Source organism: Melozone crissalis, unplaced genomic scaffold, assembly GCF_028551555.1.
Source record: "Melozone crissalis strain CALT ecotype California unplaced genomic scaffold, PUWL_Pcris_2 ptg000007l_1, whole genome shotgun sequence".
NCBI lineage: Eukaryota > Metazoa > Chordata > Aves > Passeriformes > Passerellidae > Melozone > Melozone crissalis.
In genome coordinates, this window is record NW_026535785.1 from 20,354,276 (window position 1) to 20,371,573 (window position 17,298).

The following is a 17,298-nucleotide window of genomic DNA, read 5'->3' on the forward strand; positions in this document are numbered from 1 at the left end:
CAGCCTTACTGAAAGATATTTGGGTTTCTGGAAAGCCAGAGGTGGGGGAAAGAATTGGAACAAAATTGAAATAGAGCAGCCCAAAATAACACAGTAAAGCATGTTATCAGCACTGAAAGGCCTTGTGACTTTGATAAATATTCCAGATAGTGGATTTAAGAGACAGAGTTCTGCACACCATGTGGCTCTATCACCATCTGCCTGGCACTGTAATTAATTGATTCTATCACAAAATTGCTTTGCTAATTAGATGGAACACAGTCTGGCAGTTGTAGTTGGAGGGCTGATCCCCTGGCCTGGTGAGTGCTGTGCAATATTGGCGTGTCCAATCCTTCCATGAGAAGCAGGATTGGGATCTCAGTGGCACTTAGGGACACTTTGTCTGCAGGGGACAAGGTGGGGGCCTCCTGTGCTCACACATTTTTAGGCTGGGGAAGTAATCTCAAGCCTACTTAGTCTGGGTCAAGCTGTCAGCAAGAACAGATGCTGGTGAAGATCCTCTACCTGATAGTTCTTCCCCTTTTCTGTGGATTACACTCCCTGGAACTCTTGAGGTTCACAGAAAAATTCCTGGTCAGCTGCAGGGAAGATCTGAGGAGCTGAGTCAGCCTCCTGTAGAAATATAAAGCTGTCCTTCCTGGCTGGTAATGAAGGACTTTGACAAGGACTGTTTTCACAGACAGCTCCAAAGGGGGAATTTCCTTTATTCTGCTAGATTTTTACAATGTAGAAATTATTTATTTGTAACACACTGAAAATGGCAATGTTAACCTATCTATGAACTAGTTTTATATTATGATTTATGATGATGAGAATTACAAACTTCCAGCCCAGTGGAAATTAATTTCAAAACATCTGCTCAGCATCCATTGAGGCACTTGCAGTCAAGGAACACCATATTGCATGGCAGAGATCTGGACTACAGGTTTTGTTTGGGTTTAAAAAAAGCCTAAACAACAGCTGTCTTCTTCCTCCTCCTCTGCAGTTAATTCATCACAACTGCAGTGAGTAAGAGGTCCTGCTGCACCCTGCTCATGTGAGTCAGAAACATACAGAGCAGTGGGAGCACTGCTGGCTACCAGCACTGGGAATCAGAAAATATTGTGTCATTTCTTGTCCTTGAAGAAACAGCCAGTTAGCAGAAAGTTCCAATTTCCACTGGGAATTTGTGTGTGTGAGGGTGGGGGATGCAGATGTGACCTCTAAACAAAGGTAGGGAGATGATGGCTGTAGGGTTTTAATACTGACAGTCTGATGGCTGTAACTGCACTTGCCTGTTGTTAAAAACCAAATTTAAAGTCACTTAAAGCCATTTATCAAAGGATTTTTAGGTTGTTGAAGTAATAATATGAAAGTAAATTTCATCTATCTATCTATCCATCTATCTATCTATCTATCTATCTATCCATCTATTCCTGCTTTTATCTATATAAAATCCTTTTCAATTCAAAATCCTCATGTCTCTGAAAACCTCTAAATAAATAAACAACAATCCTAGGTGATGGATCTATTTGTATGCTTAATCAATGCCCTTAAGCAGCATGAGAAATTGCCCAAGGGCACACAAGTAATGGATAAGTGCTATGATGGACACAAGCTTTAAAGGTATCTATTAATAATGATTTAACAGAAAAACATGCTATAAAAGAACTATACTCCCTTCTTGGTTACTGGTTTTTATGTTTTTGGGGTTTCATATGAAGTAGATGAAGTTTTTGTTGGCCAAAATAAAAAGAAAATTAAGTTACTGAATCGAGATACCATTAACTATAAAGTAAATGTAAGGAATGTGAGATGAGAAATAATGATAACTAACACGTAAAAATCAGGTATTTTCATTCATGCTTTATGGCTCAAGGATGTAGTTCAGCAAAATGACTGTTGCTTTTAGAGGACAACACAAGGTGCTTGGATCCTGCCAGGAAGTCCTAAATGTCCTAAAATATATGAGAATGAAACAGGTATATCAAATGCATCAAATCTATTCTGAAAGAACCAAGGTGTTTTCTACCCTATGGGCTAAATATTTAGAGGTCAGTATTACAAAACCAGAAAGTCAGAAATTAGAACAGTGAATGATTCAAGTGAAGTGCCTCTATCCTGCACACAGATAGGAGGAAAAGTAGTAAAAATGATACATATATATCATATATATATGAGTATATATATATATGATATATGATATATACTCATGATATATACTCATGGTATGATATATATGATATGATATTATATATACTCACATATGATATATATGAGTATATATCATAAATATTATATATACTCATCTCCAATATATTAGTTAATAAGTATGGTATCTAATTATATTTTATATATTACATAGATAAAGTATATAATATATTAATATTTTTATATTTTAATATTAACATTTATATATAGATATACATGTATATTTTATATACATATTTTATATATTTTATATTTAATATTATATATTTTATATTTATAATAATGTATAATTATAATATTGTATATTGTATAATAATGTATATTTATAATAATGTATAATTATATTTTATATCATTATATACCTTACATAATGTTACCTCTGCATTAGTCACAAAGGTGGGGGTTTTATACTCAAGCAGTTTTTCATGTGCTGATTTAGCCACACATTCATGGATGATTTCCTGACGTGGACACTGCTGCTATGGAGATGTGCCTGGCAGCCCTTGGAGCCTGTCTGTCTGTCTGTCTGTCAGTGTGTCCTGCATTGCTGGGCAGCAGCAGTGCAGCTCTGGCAGGCTGCCTGGCAGGGAATGCTGCACCAGGGGAACTCTGGGCAGCTTTGCTGTGCCTGCTGCTCTGTGGCAGGGCCTGCACAGGGCTCTGGAGTGTCCCTGTGGGGTGGCAGCTGTGCTGCTGCCTCAGGGGTGACACTGCTCCCTGGGTCACTTGTGGACAGTCAGTGTGTGAAGGAGATCATCAGTCCTTGCACTGACAAATAATGAATTTTCCCCCAGGCAGTTTCTGAGTTCTGTGCACTCCTGTACCTATTGCAAATGCTCTGTTGGTTTGGAGCTCTTAATGGCTGTGATGTATTCAGAGCAAACCTGTGAGTACTTGACTCTTTATTTTGTCAGCTGTCATTCCTGTAGCTTTTTACTAGCACTGAAGTGACAGCTTTGCATTTAGAAAAATATATATTTACATATATTAAGAAGATTGTTGCCAGTCACTGCTTTGTGCACACCTTTAGAGAAGGGCAGAAAAGAACACATCTTATGTGCAGTGCAATTGATTCAAGGGTATCATGGGGTCCTGGCAAAATGCAAGGTCATCCACACTGGTGTGTTCCCATCAAACCTTTCACAGCCACACCCAATATGTTTTCTCAGAGGAAAAACCACAGCCCCATGTCTAGCTGTAATCTCTGCTGATCAGGTTACGAATTCAGAGTGTAAGAACATGAGATCTTGCCTAAGTTCAAGTCTTATGTTCCTCCCACGCACATTAACTACAAACCTAAGGAATTCTCAGTGTAAAGTCATAATCTTTTGTGCTCCTTGGATCTAACCTGGATGCTGCTCTATTGTCAGAGGGCTCTGTGGGGCTGGAATTGCTCTGGGAAGCCTGGGAGTGGGTGGTACTGAGCAGGGAAGGTGGTGAGGACCTGCTGTTCACACTGCATGGCCAGAGTGTGACATTTTACTTTGCAATTTTCCTCCATGTATCTCATGCCTGTTGGAGGATGGGGTGTATTCTTCACTCCTGAATCTCATTTTTTGGGTTACTTTCACCTGAAGTGTCTTTAGAGTCCACTCTGCCCTTGTAACATCTGGGCCTTCTGCACAATTGAGGCCAATTGTGTAAAATGTGTAAAATGTCATGGTAACTGAAATCCACAAGTGATTGGTGACAGCATGTGATCAATGCTATTTGTAGGGTGTAGAATAGAAGTCTAAAAGCAGTTTGTCTCTTAGATATTGTTAGTCACAAAGTGGGTATGCTAAAAGGAAGGGTTCAGTGTTAAAACTGTAGCTTGGCATTAACGTGTAAACACAACAAGGCAGGAGCTGAAGAAGCTGAGGTGGTTACATCTCCAAGTTTGCTTGTAAACAGCAGCTGCTGAGACTGCAGCACTCTTGTGTTCATCAGAGATCTTTCAACACCTCCTTCAACTCCTTTGCAACAAATCTGGTTTTAAAACAAATGGCTAAAACTGTCTGCACTCTGTATCAGAAGTACCCCATGACTCCTTTAAATACACTGGCTATCTCACAGTAATTCTGCCCTCTCCCTGGCCAAATATCACTTGCATCAGCTCTGAGGTGGTTTGGTTATTCACACTCCACTTCCAAATGCAGAGGCAGAGCCAGCAGCCACTGCTCTGCAGAGCTGCCAGTCCCTAATTGTTTCTGGCAATGGCAACTGCCTTCCTTAGGCTTTTTTTCTTCCTTCTCCCTCCTCAAGTGGCATTTCAGGGCAGTAGCTTTCATAATACATTAGCTTAATTCACTCTGAGCTTGACCACAGCTTCCATTCCCACTGCTGCCTGAACCACACATGGTCCTTGAACTCAGCATCCAGCATGAATGCTTTAGACAGATGAATAAATAAGCCTCTAAACATCCCTGTCCTTGCAACAGCAAAACCAGATGAAACCTATTGTTCAGAGCAGCCTATTGCTGCAGACACTGAGCTGGTGAGCAGATGGATTCACATTCCCAGAGTGTGGGGCATGATTCAGGAAAGTGAAGGGGAACTCACTTGAGCAGAGTTTCAAGGACATGTGGGCTCTGCCACAGTCCCCTCCTAGTGACAGCAGAGCCAGTGTAAGAGGCAGAGTCTGTCACCACAGCGTGGCTCATTTTTACTCAGCAGAAGGCTCAGTTCATCTGACAGGAGGAGAAACAATAGATTGTGTAACAAGCAATTCCTTCTGAAAGTCACTCTTGCTGCTTTTGAAAGGCCAGGCTGGATGGCAGCTCTCTCTCTGCATTGTCAGACCTGAAAAGAGTCTCAGACTGAAACAAACCCTTCCTGTCCTGCTGTTCTGGGCATTTTCCCTGGGTTTGAGCCAGAGGAGGTCCAGGGGAAGCACGCCAGGGAAATCACAAGGCTGAGGTGCCTCTGAGCCTTCTGCTGCCTGATGTGCTTGAACACCCAAAACAAAACAATGCACCTTCACCCCAGCTGAACACTCAAAATGGTTCAATGGGGAAAAAAGAGATCTGTTATCTTCCATAAACCTCAAGGACTGGATTAAGACCTCCTTAGCTGTAAGTTTAACTCTGGCATGGTCCCTTTCCAATTTGACAATTAAGGGTAGGAACTGAGTCTGATAGAGTGGGGAAGGATTTTTTCAATACTCTTAATAAAGTCTTGGTGAATTTATGGAGACATAAACTCAGGGTTGGTTTGCAGAGACAAGAAATCCTACCCAGTAGGGTCAGCAGCTCTGCCTGAAGCCAAATGTTTTCCTGGCCCCTCAGTTAAATGATTGAAGACATGTCCCAGGGCTACTGTTGATTTTGGGGGGCCAAGTAGAAAACTGACTCACTCCTCTCTGCCTAGAGAAGGGAAAAAAAAAATTTTCTCTTGTCCTTCGATAGTGCACTGGGGTTCCTTTGCACAGAGACATCAATGAACAGACATTTCCTCCTCTCAAAGCAGACATGGTAACAGCCAGAAAAGCAGTTTCAGGTCATGCTAATATTCACCTGTACAAAATATATTTCCATGAGAAATGGGAGTGTGGGTGGGATTGGTGCCACCTGTCACATCTGAGCAGGGCCACCCCTTCCCATGCCAAAAGCTCTGAGGGTTTGCCTGCAGCAGCAGCAGTTTGGCTTTCACACCCATCAGCATTCAAACAGCAGCTGCATGACACAAAGTTTAATGGGAACTGGGGCATCTCTGTATAAGGAAGTGTATGGGGTTTGCTTTTGTGTTTTACACTTCACAATACAAAATATCCCATGGAATTTCAGTGTCCCACTGAAGCATCTAAACCACTCAGCAAATAATTGAAAAAAGAACTTATCTTGTAAATGAATTCCAGTTTCTTAGGTTAGAAATCTATTAACATGCTATATGGAACAAACAAAATTATGGAGATCAGGAAGTCAGAAAATTCTTCAGGAAAAGAGAAGTAAAAACTTCCTACATTATTCAAAGAATATATTATTTTATAATTTTTCCCATTTCACCAGAGGAGCTATTGAAGGTGATCTTGTTTGGATGGTACAAAAATGCAAATAATTGTCTGACAAGTGCATCTGAGTGTGCACTGACACATGTAGAGTCTTCCAATAAAGAAAAAGAGAAGTAGACCAGACAGAAAATAGTTAATTAATGACTAAATTAAATATTTTTCAGTTTGGTAAGGCAGAACTTTGTGCAGCAAGATTCTTTGGGAATCAGCTTTAATTTTCAGCAGAGTATTATGAATTCAGGTTGTATCCAGGCCACTTTATGTGAACAATCTAAAACATTCCAGAGGTGAGCAAAGGCTCAGGCCCAGCTTGAGGAGCACTCAGGCTCAGAGGTGCAGGCTGGCACCCAGCAGTGCACAGGCACTGCTGCTCCATGAGCTTTTGTAGCTCTCCAGGATTTCCCATTTGGAACCTTTTGTCACCCTTTCCAGCTGCAAATCCTGCTCTTTGGGTAATTGCTGCTGGTTTTCTCTCCTGCACAGCTGCTCCAGGGGAAGATGGCAGTGTCCCCAATTCACAAACATCACCAGCACTGCCACAGCAAATCTCAGCCTGGGCCCTTGCACCTGGCAGCTCTGGTCCTGCCAGGATCACTGTGAGCCTTCAGAACATCATCTGCACCTCCCAAATGGCCTCTGCATTTCTGGCAGGCATCTCAGACAGTTCCAGGTAAAATGGCATGGAATTCCCAGAATTAACCTTGTGGGAGTTCCTGTTTGGGCATGGGTTGTTTTGCTTGTTTGTTTGTGGGGTTTGAAGGGTGTTGTTTGTTTGTTGATTTATTGATTTTGGGATTTTCTTAGAGTTAATAAAATGATAGAAGCAGCTGCTAAGCAATTATACTTTGTGGTGCCAAGGGTAGTCCTTGTCTAAATGGAAAAATCTTTTATTGGTGTTGGACTGGTTACACAGTCATTGCAAATGTCAAACAGAAAAATGATGCAAAGGGAAAAAATAATTTATTAGGAAATTTATTGGAGTAGTTGGTCCTGGTAATAATTGTCATATTAATTGTCATTTGTAAGTAACAGTCATATGTAAGTAATTGGTGATATCATCCATAAATCTGTTTAATTCCTAATCTATTTCAAAGTTGCCCTGATGATTTTAAGCATCTGTGAAGTTGAAGTTGCTCCAGTTTACACTCTTTTGTATCTCATCACTGCCCCTGTTTTTATCAGTTCAGAACAACTCTCCTCCACCACTGGCTGTGATGTCACCACTTTTTGGACATAGGAAAATTCTCTACAGTTCCTGCAACATAAAATTCCTGTTTCACCTTTCACCACTTCACTGGCTCCGCTCTGAAGGTCCCTCTAGCCCAAACCCCTCATGTCCCATGAGGCAATGCTGTGTTTTGTGTGCTTTCAGCTGCTGTGGAACTGGGGAAGTCATTTGGGATCTGGCCTTTGTGAGAGCACCAGAAACCCCTCAGTGATGTTCTGTTGGCCTCTGGGATTCAGACTGTGAACCGTAAAACATTACATGGGCAGGTCCACTTTCCTTTGGGCTGAGGAGCAGTGGGGTACAATGATTAAAAATGGGGGACAATGGTTAAAAATGGGGCACAATGGTTAAAAAATGGGTGTGCAAACCTATCCCAGCTGTAGCAAGTGCAAATTATGTGTTTTGTGAATCGAGATGATACAAATGTCCCATGTGTTCTCAAAGGGAGCTGTAAAATAATCCCCAAAATGATGAAGACTAAAATCATGCCAAAGTTCTTTTGAGGAAGAGAGTGAGGCACAGCCAGCAGGGACAGAGACATCACAAACTGGCTGAGCAAATAATGAGCTTTCAGTTCTTTGCAATGAAAATTCTTGTGAGACTGATTGTTTCACTGGTGGAAAAATGCATTACTTCCCAAGGTGATCCTTCTGTCCCAGTACATGCTGCCCAAAGGGATTTTGTCTTCAAAGCATGTTTTAAAACTAAAATTGATTTGAAACCCATTTTTCCTGTGGGTGACAGGGAGCTAAGAAGCTCTCAGAGGAGCCCTTTCTGGTTCTTCACCTGCTCCCATCAGAGAGGGCCAAGCAATGGGGCGCAGGGTGTGGATTCCAAATCAGCCCAGTTTGATGGATTGAGCAAGTGGAAACTGCTAACTTAGGAACATCAAATGGCCATGTCAAATTTAGGCTAAGGGGCAGTATGATATAGATGTGATCAAAAAAATGGACCCACGAGTTGAGAACTAATCTGCATCAATATTAAAATACAGTAATAAAAGGTAATAGTTTGCAGCTAATTTTCCTGTGTCAATAAAATCAATTTTTTAGCCACATGTTCCCTGAATTGTGTCTCTGTTGAAGTGGGTACCCAGTTGTCACCACAGCCAGTGGGTGATATTGAATGAACCACTCCTGGCCCAGGCTGGGTTGATATTTAATGCTCTGTATCTGTGATCTAGAGGGATGGCAGAGAAACCTGTGCCAAACACAATGTAAGGAGGACAATTCCCATCTCTGTTGACTTCTTGTGTCCACCAGTTCCTCAGTACTTTTGCACTGATGGCAACTAAAGGAAAGTACAATAACCTTAAAGCAGAGCACAGGATGTCCTTTCAGTACTACTACAGTACCTTACCACCACCTTTGTCCCTGCATTTTACCACATTGCCTTTGGCTGAATTTGGGAATCATAATTTGAAAATCTGGGGAAGAGTTCTTGTTCTTACCTCTACAGATGCTGCAGCTCTCCTTAGGAGTTGCAGATCTTATGTTTGCAACTTTAGGAACATTTCCAATTTACAGCTTGCTTCATGCAGTAGAAATGTGTTTGTTTGGTTTTTTTTTTTAATCAGAAGCACAGAAATAAAGGTCTGAATTAAGGGATTTTTTAGCTATCAGATTTTCAGATCAGATTTTTATTTTTAGCTATCAGATTTTCAGATATCTTTCAGATTGATTAACAGGATCAAGTAGAAAAAGTGCAGTTTCCACTCATGCTTCCATTTAGGATTGTGCTGTTCTAAAAGGAAAGTCTTTTATAAAATTGTCTGTGTAGTTAAAAAGCACTGGTGATGTTTTGATTTTGTGCTCTGTCTAAACACCTGTGCATTTCTGGTTGGGATTGCTGCTCAGAGATGTGCTGTTCAGCCAGAGCACCCAGCAGGATGCATTGGAACTGTTTTCAGTCTACTATTAAATGTCCTACATTCTTTCTAAAGGAACATCTGATTCCACAAATGTGTTTACTGTGAGGAGAGTGATCATTAGTGCAGTTTGATGTACTCTTAAAATGATGCACAAAATCACACCAAAGAGCTCCTCCTTTTTGCTCCTCTTTGCAGAATGTGTGTTCCTCCCTTAGAACCAAGTTCCAGGCCAAACCAGAAATCTCTGGATTCACATTTCTCTCTGGATGTGTCTCTGAGGCAGAGGTGGAATTACAATATCCAGTGACTAGATATTGTTGGGCTACTTGTCAACATGGCTGCTGCAATAAAGCAGCAATTTGTCTTTAAACAAAAAACAAACAAACAAACAAAAAACAAACAAAAAAAAAAAGAAAAAAAACCCCACAGTTAATTTACCTCTCAGAGCTTTTATTGTCTGGTCTTATGCTTTCTCTGCTGCCCAGGGAGTGAGGGTCCTGTGGTTCCCTGTGTAACCACTGCCCTTGGAGCAAGTTTCAGGGCAATACATTGAGGTGATAACAATGAAACCTGTTTTGAAAATTTCTAGAAACACATCATTTGTCATCTAACCATAAAAAACATTGCAGGTCCCCAGTAAGTGGAAACAGAATTCAGAGAATTCCTCTCTTTTTAGCAAGAGTCAGTGGCAGGGGATGGGCAGACACCACCCCAGCAGCCAGGAGAGCTTTCTCCTAAAGTTCCTGTGTAATTTAAAGCAATTGACTTCTCTGCCAGCCTTTTTTTCCTCTGCCCACCTTCTGTTTTTTAGATGCCTGTCATCTGAAAGGACAGGGCCAGTTGTTTTGTGCAGAACCTGCTGTGATTAAGTTGCAGTTCTAGTGGGACTTCCAAGTAGAAGTAATCTTGCAGCAATTTTGCAGCTAAATCAAAACAAACCTGGATGCTGAAAACCTGTGAAGATCAGATGCTTACAGAGCTCCTCTTCTTAAACTACAAAATGAATAAAGATTACTAGTTGATGAAGGAAAAACAATTGCTGAAAGACAAATCTTCATTTTAAAGATGGAAACAGAGGGATTAACACGCTTGCAACTAAAGAAACTTAGAATTAAAGAGCCCACAGAAACAAAGTGTCATAGAAGAACTATTTGACTTAAGAGTAGAAAGAGATCACGAGGCTTTGGCTGAAATGTCCTTTAGTGAATTATCTTCACACAGGTTCTTGAGGACTGTAGACTTCCCTATATCATACAATGTAATTTAAAAAAAAAGAAAAAAGTCAGGGGTATTTAATGAAGTTCCAGCAAGAAATGTATTAAGCCTTGGAGCTAAAATCCCTGTTTGTATAAATGCTCTGAATTGCTTCTGCCAGCTCTGAGCTGTAGACCAAGTCTTCATCATCTGAGGACAGAGTGTAAGGAAGCTTTACAGAGGAGTCCACCTCTCCTGGAGAGCTGCTCTGCATAAAGGTACTGGGCATGTGCCTGAACACACAGCTCAAACAAGATCTGAACCAAAGCTCCTCTCTGAGTGGTTTTCTGATAGAGCTGCTTGTAGCAGCTTGATGAGATCCCCTCCAAAAACTGAAGCATCATTTTATTTATTTGCTAGAGAGCAAGTTTGGACTAGACTCTACATGTTTGCAATGCAGGTGCATGGCAATTATGCAGATATTATTTCCTAATCTATTATTTCAAATGGAGAACTGTGAGTTGGGAGAAGCTGCTTGAAATGAAAGCATTAAGTTAGCAGGCACAATGGAAATGATTGAATTGGAGTTGTCAGCCTACATCCTCATACAGGAGGATGAGAAACTGTCAGGCTTGGAGAGAAATGGATCCCTTCCCAGAGCAGATTCCATTTAAAAGTAGAGGAAATTATTATTCATGTAACAGATGATTTCAAGCCATCATAAAGTAAATTGATGGCAGAAAGATGCTGGCTATTACTTAGTAGAGGAGAGGAACAAAGGATTCCAAGGTGTGGTTCTGGAGCTATTTGAGCATCCTTCCCTCCTGCCCAGCTGGAGTCACTAAAACATGAAGTGCAATGTGGAAAACTGTAGGGAGACATGGGGTATGTCCTTAAGGAAATGGGGATGGGAACCTCTTTGCCAGCTTCAGAAAAACATCCATACTTGGAGAAGAAATAGAATGAAGGAAGAAAAGAGCAGATTATTCTGGGGATTAAATTTTGCTGTGCACTTAAGAGGGAACAACTGCAGTGCATGTCTCAGTGTCTGGCACACAGACCTATGTGGTTATCTGGCATTTTTGAAAATGGGTGCTGCATGTTGGTGCTTTGATCACTGACACAAGTGCAAGGGGATGTCCTGCTGTGCTGTGCCCAAGTCTGCCTGCAGATCTGTCAGGCTCTCTCTTCCACTCCTGGCATCCTGCACCTCCCCAAGCCAGCAGCTCCCACCAAAGCTGGAAACAATCTCCTGTCTTTCTGCATGTCTCAAATCTGGGACAGCCAGGAGAACTCCTGGGGGTGCTTGCACAGAGCCCAAATCACCCAGGCTCTTCCCTGGTTTAGAGTGAGGCACTGGGCTCTGTGCCTGGGAATGTGCAGTTATGTCATTGGGAATTGTGTTTGTGCCTCAGACAACTGCACTAAACTGGCTGAGTTTGGAGTGGGAAAAAGACACATCAGGAGCTGCAGAGTCGCAGTGGAGAGGGCATTTTGTTCTTGCTGTGTGCAGAAAGATTTCCTTGTTTATGAGCAGAAGTTTATTCATCCTTTCATTGCTGTCCTGGTGTCTCAGGGTGCAGCTCTCAGTGCTGGCAGCCAGGTGTGCTCTTCTGCTGTCCCCGAGCCAGATGCTGGGGACAGCCTCCAAGGTGTTTCTCTGATGCCAGGATGAGGACTTTCTGCACTTGACCCTTCAGGAGGTGTCCCCTGGGCCTGTCTTAGGTGGGATGTTGAGCACAGAGAGCCACAGTAGGAATGCTTCTGCTCCTTCTTGGTTTGGTGAGAGAATTCTGGTTAGTTTGGACAAGTCTGTAGACTCTCTGAAGATTCTAAGGAATCTTAGTGCTGGATTTGGAAATGCTGCTTGCGTATTTTAAAGCTTTGTTTTTTGTCATTCATGCCTGCAAATGAACATTTTACATATTTCTGGACATTCCCTGTGCTCTTATATATAAAAGCAGGGATGTAGTTGAATTGGACTATCCTATAATATTTAAATACATGGAGTCACTACATAGCTGGAGATAACTATATTTTTATAATTCCACATATGTATTAGCAATCTGCATAATTGATTGAATAATCAGTTGGTTTGATTGCTTTTACTTGTGTCTACAACCAGTTTCCTCAGAGATAAATCTCAGAAGTGCTGGGAAGGAGGTGGAGGAGGCAGGCACATGCAGAAAGGGAAGGCAGTTTGCACAGAACAATTTTTCTGCCTTTTTATTTCTCTGACAGTTTTTGGACCCCTTCATTTAAGCATTTGAAACACTGACTGAGGTTCATGACTGCTGATTAATAATTTATCTTCATTGTCATCATTTTCTAGAGATAAATCTGACTTTTTATTCTGAAAACCAACCAATCATCCAAACACAGCTGACTAAAACCTGGAAACACTTTGCAAAGAAAATCCAATGTTTCTCTCAGAAAGAAACATCTAAAGCAACAAAGTCAAACCAAATTCTGTTTCTGACTAGGAAGTTCTGTTAAGCTCTGACCCTGTCAGCTCACCTTGGCTCTGTGTTGTTGCAGTCACTGGGCTCCATCCCTGAGTGTTCTCTTGCCTGGACTTTGCTTGGGTGACTTTTCCCTTTGTCCTGGACTAGAGCAGGGCTCTGCAGGCTCAGCTGACTCTGTGTGGGCAGAGCTGCAGTCCTGGGCCTTTGCCCTTGCTTAGGAAATTCAATGTTTGGGCAGCAAACAGGGCTGGTACCTGGCCCGCAGGAGTTCTGCAGAGGCCACTGTGGAGTCTCCTTGCTGTGGTGCCTCCAAACAGCCTGGGATAACTCTGGTCTCTCCACATTTGCTGTAAAAGCATCCCATGAGCCACAGTTTCACTTGTGGCTAATGCTCACCTGGTGCTGTGTTAATGTTATCTGTTCCTGTCAGTAGAACATTTCAGAGCCAAGGCATTACAGGAATTAAAGCTGAGAGCCCTTGTGGAGAGGGCCAGAGTGTCAAGTCTGGCTGAGCTGGATTCAGTTAAGGCTGAAGGAAAACCATGATCTAAACCACTTCATTCTGTAGGCACCTGTGTGGAAATGAGAGCAATCCTCAGACTCCTCTGAACTGGCTGCTGCAATTGTTCCATTACAGAACTCTGCTGATCTAAACCCAATGCAACACAAAGCTGTCCTGCAGTGAAGTGCTGGGAAACATCACTTTGGGCATTTTGTAAACCCAACACTTCTGGGGGAAAATAATCTCAGCATTCTTTTTGCAATACTGACCTGTAACAACACCAGCACAGCACAGGGATTTTCTTGCCAAACCCACAGGCAGCTCACTGACAAATGAGGAGACTGCCAATGCAGCTGTACCAATGTCCATATTACACATTTTCTGTGACTTGGGTGATGCCAGTTGGGCTCCATTAGGCAGCAGCTGATTTTGCAGTTGCTCTTCAGCCCAGCTTTAATGTGGTGTTTTGGAGGAGTTTAAGGGATTAATCTGAAAGACAGCCCTTGGCATTTACTTGGTTTTGCACTGTCTTCACCTTTACCAACTAAACTCTGCTCTCAATTACCAAAGTTATCTTAGGGATAGATCCTAAAAATCCCTACTGTGGCCAGAAGCTGGTTCTGACTCCATGAATAATTTCTCCAAGTTTGCTGTCATGATAGGTTTGACAGCAAACATTAAAATGGGTGTGATCTCTAGTCTATGAATGATGGTAGCTGTGTTTGTGTTCCTCCATGTATGTTCCAAAGGAAATTAAGGGAACTTCTGGTCTGTTCTTCCTTTCAACTGCACCTTTAATTGTAAGATTCCTCAGCCATGATGGGCATGAACAGAGTTACAAAGTCACAGTCTGATTATAACATTCCAGCACAGTTTTTCTGGAGCTGCAGCCCTTGCTCCAAGAGGGCTCTTGGTGGGTTTAATTGTTGAGTATTTTTTTTATTATGCATTCTTCCATCCAAGACACTGGACATGCTGCCCTGCTTCCCTGTGCGCATGTGGTTTTCTGCCAAAATAGGACCAGTGACACGGGGATAATTGGCTCCTACAATGCTGTATTTCCTTTTCAAAAAGCCTTCATGTAATGACTACAAAAGGCAGTCATAAAAAGGAGAGCAGAAGGAAGTCAAATGTCAGGAATTGTTTTATTTCAATGACTGGAAGTAATTTTTAGCCACATTTGTTTCACTAGTGAGTGCCAAAATGATATAAATTTTGACTGATGTCAGTGTGCTCCATTTGTCAATTTGGTAGTTTGCTGTTGTGGGAGAAAATGCTGAAAGGAGGATTTAAAAAAAAAATATATTGAAGTACTTGTACCTGACACTAAATTTTATGGTCCTTTATTTCAGACAATTCTGTCATTTCTGTGAGTTTGGTCTACCTAAAGATGACAAGGTTAAGGACATTTCTGTTAACTCAGTTTTTTCTCAGTCAGGAAGCTATTTGCTTTTTACTGGATTGATGTTTATCTGCTAGAGAACTTGAAATATATTATTTCTGCAGCTGTACATGACTGCAAAACATGCCAATAATACAGTTTAAAAAAAAAAGAAAAAGAGATTACTTACGGAGATTGGAATAATTGCTGCCTATCCCAATACTGATGGAGCTTCCAGAGATGAAAGGAAGATGGAAGAAAATAACTGAAAAGGGAAAAATGAAGAGAAAGGTCCTTAATAACAGCTTGGTTTCATTTGGTACCAGATGTGAGTTGAAGGTACATTGAGTTAAGGTTCACCTGCTCCCTCTGGGCAGGATTGCACATCTCAGACCCTGAGTGCACACACAGATGTAGCTCAAGTGGGGGGAAAACGCCAAACAAGGTATTGTTTCATACTTCTAGGAATCCCTCCTGTTCAGGAAATGAAATTAATGCCTCTCAGATTCCCAACTCCATGTATAAACAACATTGTGTTATATAAATATGCTAATTATTGTTAAGTCATTCACCAGTCTCTGAAACAGGCACCTACCACTGTAAAACCAAATAACTTCCCTGATTTGTGTGAGTGCAGCTTGAATGCATCAGGCATGTGTGTGCCAAACTGGGTTGGAATAAATTTAGTCTAAAATCTGATACACATACTCCCCCTATGCACTTAGGCTTTAATATTTATAACTTGCTCTTCAAAGATTTATATTTACAGGCAACAAAATGCACACGAGTAAAACGTGTCCTAAATAACCAGATCTTTAGATTTCTTTAAAGATGAGCTCGTTTGCTAATGCAGACGAGGATTTAAAGCCTGATTCCCGAGGGTCGCTCGCCGTGTCACGGACTTGTGCTCGGGGTCTCGGCGCTGCCCTGCCCGCAGCCGGGAAGGGGCTGCTCCCCTCTAGGGATGGGGCCCGGCCCACACAAAGTTCCGGGCAGGGTCCTTTGGGCTGCGGGATCCCCGCACTCTGCACCCGCGGCTGGGCAGCAACACACGGGTTCTCGGGGCCCCTCGGAGCCTGCCCCACCCGGGATCGGCCCCCCGGAGCCGGGATCGGCCCCTCAGAGCCTGCCCCACCCGGGATCGGCCCCTCGGAGCCGGGATCGGCCCCTCAGAGCCTGCCCCACCCGGCTGGGATCGGCCCCTCAGAGCCTGCCTCGGCCGGCACGGCTCCTGCTATACCCCGGCATGGCTCGACCCCTACCTTTTACCCCGGCATAGCTCACGCCTTTCCCCAGCTTGGTTCCTTCCTTCCCCCGGCTCGGCTAAGCTCTTGCCTTTCCCCGCTCGGTTCAGGCTCTGCCTCTCCCCAGCCCGCCCCAGCCCCTGCTTCCCCTCAGCCCGGTTCAGCTCCAGCCCCTGCCTTTCCCCATCCCGGCTCAGCCCCTGCCTTTCCCCGGCTGCTGCCTTTGCCCATCCCGGCTCAGCCCCTGCCTTTCCCCGGCTGCTGCCTTTGCCCATCCCGGCTCAGCCCCTGCCTTTCCCCGGCTGCTGCCTTTGCCCATCCCGGCTCAACCCGTACCTTCCCCCATGCCGCCCTGCCCTGCCTTACCCCAGCCCGCCGCCGTGCCCGCTGTCTCCATCCGCCCCCGCCGCGGCTCCCCGGGGGCCGGCGGGGCCCCGCCGCCTCCTGCCGTGCGCGGGGCCGGAGCGGGGCCGGGCCGGAGCCGGCGGCCCCGGGCTGGGGGCCGGGGGGCGGGTGACCCCCGCCCCGCGGGCAGGGCCGCACATGGCGGGGGCAGCGCGGGGGGGCCCGGGGCCGCACACGCCGGGGCCGAGCCCGCCGCTCATCGCTCCTGCGGCAGCGCCCGGCAGCGGCGGGCGGCGGCTCCGGGGCTGCCGCGGGGATTCGCCGCCCGCATGCCGAACTGGAGGCGGACAGCGGCTCCGGAAAGCCGAGTCCAGCCCAAGTGCTGGAAGGGAGGGACTGCCTGGAGTAAACCCACGGGGACGGACGGGATTATCCGGCTGTGCGGAGGATATAATGCCCTGGGGCTGGATGGGGGCTAGCAGGAGGATTTAGTCATGTAGTCCAAGCCAGAGCTAAACCCACTTTACAGTAGTAACATGTATTTGTTACCGGGGGTCTTGGGGACGTTTCTCACTGTGCTTGATAAATGCCGTAGTGCTGGATACAGGGGGAACAGGGCTGCAGCAGGTACTGAAGCGAATGAGCTTTCATAACTGGTTGTTTACCTCTAAGAAAAGCATCATTAGCTTTTTAGGAAAGAATGTGTGAAGTGAGGCCGCATTTCTGAATGTTCTGTCAGCAGTTTGGGGTTTTTCATGATCCAAGTTCCACGGGCAGTTTCTGTCACTCACGCACTCATTAGCTCTGCAGGACACTGCAGAGTGGTCCCACTGATCCTGTTTATAGAGACATGAAGCTAAAGAGCCTTCTTTACTTCCCTGTCCCTGTGTG

General features: G+C 43.9%; 1 protein-coding gene across 2 annotated transcripts in view; it reads right to left on the reverse strand.

Annotated features, from left to right (window-relative positions):
• Nucleotides 1-16,489, reverse strand: part of BEAN1 (brain expressed associated with NEDD4 1) — a 53,025-nt gene extending 36,536 nt beyond the window's left edge. For both annotated transcript variants that reach the window (XM_054269398.1, XM_054269399.1), the window contains exons 1-2: nt 16,429-16,489; nt 15,009-15,083 (exon numbers count right to left, since the gene is read on the reverse strand). In XM_054269398.1, coding sequence (XP_054125373.1) covers nt 15,009-15,083; nt 16,429-16,459 — 106 coding nt within the window. In that variant the 5' untranslated portion in view covers nt 16,460-16,489. The remainder of the gene's footprint in view (nt 1-15,008; nt 15,084-16,428) is intronic.
• Nucleotides 16,490-17,298: the final 809 nt, after the last annotated feature.